Source organism: Corella eumyota, chromosome 1 (assembly GCF_963082875.1).
Source record: "Corella eumyota chromosome 1, kaCorEumy4.1, whole genome shotgun sequence".
Classification (NCBI taxonomy): domain Eukaryota; kingdom Metazoa; phylum Chordata; class Ascidiacea; order Phlebobranchia; family Corellidae; genus Corella; species Corella eumyota.
In genome coordinates this window covers 9,900,965-9,911,700 of record NC_137490.1, presented here as the reverse complement: position 1 = coordinate 9,911,700, position 10,736 = coordinate 9,900,965, and the positions used below count along the sequence as shown (strand labels likewise).

Here is a 10,736-nt window from a genome sequence, read left to right as displayed (position 1 = left end):
TGATAAACATATTTTCGGATTTACTTATTTTGTTTGATCATTTCTAAATTTGAAAAAAATTGTTTTATTTTTTACTGAAACAAAACAAATACAACATGGCAGGTCAATACAGACCATTAAAACAAAACGGTTTGGAAATGTAAGTTACCTTAAACTAATATTCTTTATAAACTGTGTAAATTACCTATAATGTATAAAGCAAACTAGGTTTAATTATTTCAACCTATAAGATAAGGGTTAATTTATTTGATTTTGTTAGTGCCATGCATTTTAATCTTTGGGCAATTGTTTAATTATTTTTTAATATAATTTATTTATTATTTTTAAGACGAGGTATATCACGAGGTAGTTTGATTGACCAATCAGGTCGAGAAGCAGTTGAAGAGGTTTTAATTCACACAAATCTTCAAGAACTCTCCTATTATGATTATTTGCCGTTGGTTTGTGCTTAAATAGTTAAAATATGTATATATAAAGTAATAATGTATAAGATAATCTTAAAAAATAAAAAAAATTATAAATTCACCTATTTTAACAACTATAAAATTGTTAGGAAATGTATTAATCAACAAATAAATTAAAATTTTAGGGGTCAGATTCAGACGATGACTCAACTTTACGAGGGGAATCCACACAATCAAGAGGTTCTTTAACACACAGCAACTTCCACACTGAGGATACTATCACTGGTGACATAAAAAAATTCAATAAGCCACTTTTATTGTCAAATGTCTATGTTTTCATCATAAATTTTAAGATTAATTGTTTATTTTTCAGATTCATCTCATTTTTGGTCAGCCGGAAATAGTTTTACAACTGGAAACACAACAGAGAGAAGTTCTGTTTATTCTTGGGGGGATGACGTGAGTTTTAAATTTTAAATTTAAGCCTACATTGCTATGCTTACATTTTAATAATTATTTCGCTATAATTTTGATTTATATAGTTTTAAGTCATTTTTTGGTATAAATATTGTGAAATTAAACTTTACCAATTGTGGAAAACAATTTAATCTTTATTTAAGGAATTCGATCATCAAGCAAGCAGACTTGTACGTCAAATGTTTCAAGCAATTGAAAAGATGTTGTTTGAAGGAGTCTTATCTGGAAGTTCATCTTTACAGCATGAATGCAGGGAATGGATGTCTGTGTTTCATCATTTAAGAATACTAGGAAAACAAGTATGAACGTGTAAAAGGAAAAACAAACTAAAATAGCAGCATTTTGCTGTTTATAATTAAACTGCATTAAGCAAAGTAATAAGAAAACATTTTCTTGTCCTTGTTTGGGATTTTTTGATTTTTAATTATGTTATCTATACTGTCACATAGGGTGTGAAGTAAAACTTATATATAATTGTACTTGTCAACTTATTTTGTTCAGTTTGTCTTCCCCTTAACTATTACATAAATAGTAATTACGAAACTATGGTATATATCTTTTTTGAAAGACATTTTGCCTACTGTTTAGCATATCAAATATTTAAACACTATATTAAAAAAATTCCAGCTTGTTCAACCAAGAGAAGGGGGTTTTCAATTTATTCCAACTACAGAAGCATCTTTTAACACAACCCCAACAAAACATTACACTGAGGGATTTAATAGTGATGGGTAAAAAAATAATATTATTTAATGTTTATAGGTATTGCTATCTGGTTATTTAAATACATTCTGTAGAGAAATTTTCTAACTAACTGTTTAGTTCGTTATCGGTTCTTACATTCCTAATTTAGGTAAAAATTTTATTTAGGAATTGTTGTATAGTAATTGTATTTTTTATTTTCAAGTTTATCTGTAATGGGAAAGTCTTTAGCATCAGAATCTATTCCACAAAATCTCCTTTCTACTTCTGGAAAGTCCTCTTCTTCTGCTCAATCCCTGGGAAATGATCTTTCCCATCTCCAGGAGGAGATATTTGGACAAGATGGATATTTAGAGGAATATTTAGCCTATGATATCAAAGAAATGTATGTGAGATACTATATTCAAAATTTCTGATGCATAAATAAATATCTATTTAGTAAATTAAATTAAAATAGTAGCCCACTATTAAAACATTTTTGTTAAAAAATTTATCTTGCGAATGAGTTTTTTATACTAATTTAAGTTAAGTTTTCATTCGCCAAGTTTTATTTCGTTTAATGTCTAAATCTACTTCTTTTCTATCATATACAGGGATGAAGAAGAACATTCAAAAAGATATCATGTTCCACGGAGAAGAAGGTTGGGGTTTCCTCCAATTACACCTAATGCCTGTGTTAGAGATTCTGTCTTGCATCAAATTTTTGACATATTATGGGGCCAGGTTATAGCTTGTCTTCTTGGTAAAGGGGATTCAAAAATGAAAGGAAATTTACTCAAGGTTTTGAATTTTACAGTTTGTAATGTTCTTTTTGGAATGTTTTATTTAATTTAATGGTTAAATTTAAAGAAATCATGTTATGCACAGGCCATTTTTTATTTACGTTAGTTATTTTTCTACTCGCACAACGATGCCAATATTTTTAAAATTAATAGATGGTTTTAAGACATCAAGATTAAATTTTTTTTTTTAAATTAAATATAAAAAATTTGCAAGTCAGATCCTTGTGCAACTTGCTAGATAATAAATACTGATGCTCGGGGTTTTGTATTTTGTTGCCTTAACTAATTTCAAAGGTTTGCTAAACAAAGCAGCACCAAAGATCAAAGTTTAGGTTTAATAATAAGTAAATTTCTTTTTAGATAATAGCAGACAGTTATGCAGCATTTCAAGGATCAATTAACAATATCATAAACCAGTCGACTGATGCAATAATTTCATCTCAAGGAGGTGTTAATAAATTTAACTACATTATTTTAAAATATGAATTATCTGTTTATTCAAAATAACAATCTTTTCAAGTTGTCTTAGTTTCTACTAGTTTTGTCGTTAAATATTACGTAAATGAATGTAGGTGCTTAAATTAACAATTCATTTGCCTTTTTTTAAAAAGTGTTGTATAATCTATGATATTTTAATCGAGGAATCCTTTTTTATTTTTAATAATAATTTACAAACTTACTTACAAAACTAACATTCATTTGTAACTAGATTTTAATTTTTTTAATCAGATGTGGGCCACTAAAATCTAGACTATTGGTTTTCTATATATTCATAATGCAAATGAATATATATTTACTATAAATATGTTTGTTTTATAAAAATTCCAGTCATAACTTAAATAGTTTTTACTAACAAATTTAACAAATAAAATAATTCTCTCAATAGAATTTGTTACAAAAACTTTTAAAGTTTTATTACAAATTACAGATGGGGAGGAAATCTATTACAACCATATGGGGCCAATACCTGGGATAATAGTTAATCAAGCAAGCAGGAATGACAATGTTGAAAACCCAAACTTTATTATTCCATCCTTTTCCATCCCGCCTAGACTTATTTATCCTGATATAATGGGATTACCTCCTTCAAGAGGAAGTTATTTTGAGCAGGGTGGCTGGGGAGTGAAACATCAAACTTTTACATCAGTAAATATTTTTTTCGATATTATTTTTATTTTTAAAAAGTTTGCTTTAACAATTAAAGATATTTTCTTAAGGTGCTTTAAATCTATTGAATATTTTTTTGTAATTTTGATGCAATGTTAGGATAAACATCCTCTTTTTTTAATAGTTTTTCATTTTAAAGATAATATTTTTTTTAAATCCAGGGCCGTCTTTCTACTGCATCACATCAAAACTTAGGAGATTTAAATTCTCTAAATGATTTAATGAAAATTAGTCAAAAAAAGCTTCAGACTAGAAGTGACAAAATACCTAGTGTGTAAGTGACTAATGGAACTTATTTTTTATAATGTTGTTATTTAAAAATTTAAATTATAACCCGATCTTATGTCCAAAATATTTGGTACCATGTAAGTTTTAAAAAAAAAATTTGTTACTTAAAATTATAACCAAGGTAAAAATAAAATTTTAGAAATGAAAAATTTTTTGGTTTTTAGGTCAGATGAACTTCCTTCCACAATTCTCTCTGACTCCTCTTACCCTGAAAGATCATCTTCTAGTCATCACTTAATTAATGGCAACAAATCCAACATGCCATTGGGAATAAGTCATCATCTTTCGACTTTTGCATTTGGTGGAGGAAGTCCATTGGCCCCATTAAACCGTCCTTTAACTTCTCGCGAGATGTTTCATCCACCAGGTGGAGCATCTACAATAAGGCAACCAAGCGCGACAGCAAGAAAAGGAAGACTTGGAAAACTTGCAAGACTTCTTCCACTAGATAGGTGTTATTAAAATAGTTTAAGTAATATGTTGTTTTGTAAAAAGTATTTATATATTTTATTATTTTGTTTTTAAATTATATTTCATGCTAAATAAAATTTAGTTTTCTAGACAATTTTTAGGCTAAATTAAACTAAAGAATAAATAAAGGCCTGTTTTTTTGACTGCTTCGGACCCAATTTTGAAATTATTTTACTGCTCATGTAAACAGGCTGTGAGGGAGTTTTTATTGTAAGAAACTTTTATCGGTATTGTAAGAAACTTTTATAGGAAAATTGATCCTTTTTAGAGCGAAGACGCCAAACACTGACTTTGATGGATTTGTTAGAGCCACTGCTTTTAGAAAACCATCCAATTTAGAACAAGATATAACATCCTTAACTAATCCGAGAATAAATTCTCCCTTTCAATCATACCAGTCCTCCCCCTTACCTATCAACAACAACAGTTCAGGAAATAGTATCTGGGTGAATCGTTTACCACCTATATCATCAAACTTGGAATCTTTGAATGAGAACACACTTGTTGATTTTAAGAAAACTGTAAGGGTACTTCAAACTTACTATGGTCTTAAATCTTGTATTTTAAAAAATTGTTAATATAAACAATATTATTCAAAATTTTTGATTTTAAGTACTTTATAATTATAATACTATTAATTTTTTATTCCAGTTTTCTGCAAGCTTTAAGTTTTAAATTGTTAAAATTTTGGTATATGAAAAAATGTTTTCTTTAACTAAAAGAAGTTTGTATTTAGTATTTATAATTAGTTTCGGGCCTGAAATTTTACAACTATCCTGTTTGTTATACTTGTTATATATATGTGTATCTATATATCCAAGTAAATTAACAATTTTTTATTTATTAATTTTTTATGCAGAGAGGAAAAACAGCACACACAAGAATATCCAGTACAATTGGTGAAGAAAAAAATATGTTTAAAGGATTTGATTATAACATGAGGCCAAACACTACACACACTTTTAGGGTATGTGTATAGCGTTTAAGTATTTTCTAAAGTTATTTTATATACCTAAAATGTGTTTACTGTTTATTATGTTAATGTTTAAAACTGACATGTTTTAATATACGAAGAATCGGCAACGTGGTGTAGTGGTAAGAACACTTGCTGCACTACCATGAGGTCGTGGATTCAATCCCCACTGCTCTCATGCTGTAGCGCCCTTGAGTAAGTTGCTATAAACGGTATAAACTCATGCTGAGTCAGCACTTAATTAGCAGCATAATTACCGGGCAATTATAGTCTCTATAATATCCCAAACTGCCACAGGCACATCGTGACTGGGTCGGTGTAACTGATGTTACTCTATGTTTAGGTCGCGCATTTGAGCTTTCCACATCGAGGATAAAGATATCTCCAAAAACATATATATCTTTTGTTACGATAATGTGTAATATTTAACAATCAGATTTGACACAGTTGTTAAGTACCTGTTTGTGCAATATTATTGAAAGCATTTGTTAAGCCTTAACTAGAGTAAGGAAAGCTAATAAAAAAACTGTAATAATTTCTAGGATGTTATTGCAAAGCGCGCAGTATCAGTAACACCCTCAAACCTTGCTTTGGGTGCACAAGGTAACTCATTTGGTACTATAGGATTAAAGTCAAACAGTCCATCTGGACCACCCTCATTTAATAACAACTCATTTGTAGGACTGCAGCATAATAATAATAACACAAGTCCAGAAAATGTTACTGGATTAGCTGGGATCACAGGTAAAAAAATATTATAATTTAACACATGCCTACATTGAACAATTTTATATGTATATGATGAATAACTTTTTTGTTGTTTATTAATAGGAATTGGAATATCAATGGGCGGTAATAATGTTCAAACACCGGAAGATGACAATGTTAATAGTTCGTGGGGTAATAAACTAAAACTATTTTAGAGTTTAAGTTGTTGTGTCTTTTGTTAATCTCCAAGGGACATTTTTTTAACATAATAAACCTTAATATTTAGGGTCACCAGCACAACATATAACCACCTCACATGTTAAAAGAAAACGTGTAGTTACTGCTGGTGTGAATTAATTTCAGAAAGCAATGAAATCACTGTGAATACTCTTAAAATCATTGAACACTTCTTGTATGTGCTAAAAGTTAGGAAAAAATAATGGATGATCAAAAATTTGCTTAACAGATTCAAGTACAAATATTGTAATTGTACATTTTTTTAAGTTTTTAAAACCCAATTTCCAAAACCTAAGAAAATTAAGCTTGTTTACTAGATTAGTTTTCTTGTGTAAAATTGCTTTGCAGAAGCATAGGTATTTTTAACTTTACAGGTCACTTCTAACTGGCAGTGTGGTGTAGTTGTAAGAACTCTTGCTACACCACACACGAGGTCGTGGGTTCAATTTCCACTGATCTCATGCTGTAGCGCCCTTGAGTATGGCGCTATAAACGGTATGAACTCCTGCTGAGCCAGCACTTAATCAGCAGCATAATTACCGGGCAATTATAGTCTCTATAATATCCCAAACTGCCACAGGCAACTCGAGACTGGGTCGGAGTAACTGATGTTACTCTATGTTTAAGTCGCGCAGTCGACTTTCCCACATCAAGGATAAAGATATATACAAAAAAAAAAACTCTTGCCCCAATAAGTTTAAGGAAAGTGTGTGCAATATAGTAATTTCTGTACAATTTTTTTTAGTGTGTGTTTATTGTGTGATATTTCAGGAGAAATCCTTTAATATTTTTTATTTCTTACTTCAGTTGGTTCAAATTTTATTTTAATCAATCAAGCATGTGTTAGGATAAAATCTATAATCCTGCTGATTTCTACTTCATTTAAAAGATATTCATTTAAATTTAATTTACTTACTGTTATCGAAATCTGTTTAAAAAATATCTGCTTACAAAACATCTTCTTGGTTAAAGTTTGTTGGTACTATTATTTTTTGTATTTTAGAAATAAAAAAGCATAGTGTAACTACATAGATCGTTTGTTTAGTCCCCACTGTTTTATTATTTGGAGCTCTCAAGGGTCTGCCTTTGACTATTCGGGCCTCCGGGTATAAAGCAGCAGTTTTTAATACCAAACTTGGTTAAACTACTTTGCGTAATTTAAAATTAAACATCGTCGTACTTATTTTATTTGAAATAACAAAAATCAGTATATTTTTCTTTGTGACGTCACTCGTCATTTGATTCGCAAGCGTTAAAAACGTCACTGTTTAAAATCATTTTCAACATTAAATCGTGATATCTCAAAAACCACTTAATCAATTTAAAAAATGATCGCTACATCGTGAAAGTTATGTGCCGATATAATTAAAGTATATAAACTCTTTGGCTGGAGTACTCCTTAGAACAAGATAAAACACATTTCCTCGAACGAACCACCTAATTTTCTTTGCCCAACGACGGAACTTCCGAGACGATAAGACGCACCAACCTGAGGCTGATTTTTTTGTAAAACCCAAACGAGGCCTTTTCCATAATGCCCAAAAAGTCCAAGACTCTTTTAATCGTCTATTGTCGCAATTACCCCATAAACATTTAATATTTTTGTTCGATTTGTAATGTTGTTTTTGTAATTTTGTTTGAGCTGGGTGAATGTAGCTTTAAAAATTAACAAATTCGCTACAGACATTCATTCCGCTTAGTTTGTTTTAAAAAATACCTGATGAAAGTTTTCCTTGGGATACGATCCTATATATGAAAGCGTATAGTTTACTAGCTGTGGACTTTCAAGTCAAAATTATTTTTTCTGCAAACTAAGAAGTACAGATTTTTCTTGCGTTTTAGGATTTTTGTTGACTATCTAAAATACCTATATCACCATTTCCGCTATTCCTACCACTATCCCAGCTTTAATCACTACTTTAATCAACTAGCAGGGTAACGTAATTGTAGAGTTCAGACAAGAAAGGTGGTAGTTTAAATTAAGAGACAATAGTTGTAATGTAATAGCAGTAATATGTATTTTAGAGAACACCCTTGTTTTTGTGAATCACATTTATTTTTACAAATTCTTTCCTAAAAACTTAAAAGTCCTGGAATTAATAACTTTCACATTATCATCTTTAAAGTTCATAACCTTATAAACTCCTAACGTGATTTGCAGCTAGCCTACTTCATTAAGCAACTTGACTAATTGGTTATTATTCCCAAAATATGATTGTGCTAGCGACAGGATGAGTTTCATAAGATGGTTTTAAATATAATGTTGTATTCTTAATTAGTTTTTTGGCAGACATCATTGGGTAGTCAGAATTCAATTTTTAACGCGGCAGCGTGGTGTAGTGGTAAGAACTCTTGCTACACCGCACATGAGGTCGTGGGTTCAATCCCCACTGATCTGATGCGGTAGCGCCCTTGAGTAAGGCGCTATAAACGGTATGAACTCCTGCTGAGCCAGCACTTAATCAGCAGTGTAATTACTGGGCAATTATAGTCTCTATAATATCCCAAACAGCCACAGGCAACTCGAGTCTGGGTCAGAGTAACTGATGTTACTCTATGTTTAAGTCGCGCATTCGACTTTCCCACATCGAGGATAAAGATATATACAAAAAAAAAAATCTTTTTCACTTTTTTTTTTATTAGCTCAGGTCTAGTTGTTAATTGTTGTTAAAACCTTTTCAACACAATTATTTTCTAAAAAAAAACATAATAATAGTAAATTAAGTGTAAAACATAAGAAAAGATTAAAAAATTGAAAACAAATTTTATTACTAAGTTTGCCTGATAAATAATAGTAATATTTTGAATAATTTAAATTGGTCAACATTCAAAACAAAACTAACAGGAAAAATGATTTTTTATAAAATGGCTCTACATATATGAAAATTTGTTCAAGTTATGTTTTATGATTTCATTTTACATCAAAACTTAGCATAACTTTTGTAAATTAAAAACATACATTAGGTAAAAGTTGAGTATGGCTTATCAGACTTTAGCTTGATCTTTTTTTTGAATAGGTTTTATTGGAGATAAAAATGAAATGTCTTCTGATAAATTTTTTTCCCATCCATTTTGATTATTATCCTTGTTGTTATATCTATCCCTAAACCCACCTAATGAATACCTTGCATGTGAATTTTTATCGAGTTCATGATCATTTTCATTGTAAAAGCTATTAATATGACTTTCTGAATTCAAAACAGATGGACTTTGCATTAGGCTATTGCAAGATGATGAAAAATAATCTACTGTAGTTGGCAAACTGCTACAGTTGCTATTATCTTTATCTGGTTGCGTTTGCTCAGATTGTTTAGGTTTGTTATGCTCAAAAGTACAAGATTTTGATGATTTACAGTTAAAGCACCCACAATCATTTGGGGACTTTGGGCGATTGCTTATTGCATAGACACAATCACTTTTATCGTAACTATTTAAATCTTCTGCACTTTGACTAAATAGTTTCCTTCGTAAAGTAGAAGTACTTAAAATTTCTGAGGTATTGTCATCTTGGGCCGAAGTAGCTTTAAATGTACATTTATATGGTGCAAGAATTTGGACAAGATCCAGATTTGTTGGAATGGAAATGTCAGTTTGGGTAAAGGTTGTGGTTGAAGAATGAGATACTTTATTTTTAGCTGGTGAAATGTTTGTGACGTATTGTTTTCTAGGTTGGGAAGATTTTAAAGGTAAAACAGAAGGTGAAATTAAGTTGTCACGTTGTTTGGTTCTTTGTTTTATTTGAGCTGGGGATGGTGATATTATTGCAAGATAACAAGGATGGTCATTTGATGACCATGGACTTGTCATATTAACCACATTGGCAAAAAAGTCATCTATGGCCTTCTGTGCTTGATATTCAGATGCGGAATCAAGTTTAACAAAATTTTGTTGTTCATGTAGTTTAGAAAGATCAATATCTGCTGGTTTCATTAATGCAATCTGATCTATATTCCAAAAACTAGCAGGAGATTTTAAAGACTCCCCTTCCCCAACATCTACACTACTAAAATTTTGAAACACAGAAGGACTAAATGATGGCAGTAAAAGACTGTCAAGTGTACTTTGATTTTCAAAGGGATTGGTAATACTTAATTCGTTATCACATATCAATGATTTCTTTTGGCTCTTGTTTTTCGGTGTGCTAAATTGAGCTTTTTCAAAGCATTTTGTTTCATGTTGTTTTCTGCTATTTAAAAAATATTTATAATCTACTCTTGTATGAGATTTAACAATTTTAGAAGTAGGTGTTTTTTCATTTTCTGATTGTCGTTGAACTGATGCTAAATGATCTTCTTCAAATGGTTTATTTTCTTGTAGTTCCATTTTAAAAATTCTAGGACTTGCTTTAACCAGATAAAGAAGCCCTAGGATTGAAAAGTTAGACACTTTTTAGACTATCCTATTACTATAATCTTAACTAAAGTAAACGTAATGTACAAAAATATGTTAACATTCAGACATTTATTTCCTATCTGCCTATGTAAAATTTTTAAGTCGGTACTCTATGTAAAATTTTGTAAATTTGGA

At 30.2% G+C, this 10,736-nt stretch overlaps 2 protein-coding genes across 5 annotated transcripts; one reads left to right on the top strand and one right to left on the bottom strand.

Moving 5' to 3' along the window:
- Positions 1-7,213, top strand: LOC145752230 (uncharacterized). 4 transcript variants are annotated; one of them, XM_082568492.1, is made up of 18 exons: positions 1-139; positions 329-440; positions 590-689; positions 778-863; positions 1,025-1,180; positions 1,509-1,612; positions 1,789-1,968; positions 2,177-2,363; positions 2,726-2,813; positions 3,294-3,511; positions 3,694-3,806; positions 3,985-4,272; positions 4,560-4,812; positions 5,151-5,258; positions 5,807-5,867; positions 5,946-6,008; positions 6,096-6,164; positions 6,259-7,213. In XM_082568492.1, exons 1-18 carry the CDS (start codon positions 96-98, stop codon positions 6,327-6,329), a joined length of 2,301 nt encoding a protein of 766 aa, XP_082424618.1. In that variant the 5' UTR covers positions 1-95; the 3' UTR covers positions 6,330-7,213. The 4 variants fall into 4 exon arrangements, with proteins under 4 accessions (XP_082424618.1, XP_082424601.1, XP_082424609.1 ...); XM_082568475.1 differs by having other exon boundaries at positions 5,807-6,008; XM_082568483.1 differs by having other exon boundaries at positions 5,151-5,264; positions 5,807-6,008.
- Positions 7,214-8,994: 1,781 nt separating this feature from the next.
- LOC145759897 (uncharacterized) lies at positions 8,995-10,736 on the bottom strand. The gene has a single exon (XM_082573756.1). It carries the CDS (start codon positions 10,530-10,532, stop codon positions 9,195-9,197), a length of 1,338 nt encoding a protein of 445 aa, XP_082429882.1. The 5' UTR covers positions 10,533-10,736; the 3' UTR covers positions 8,995-9,194.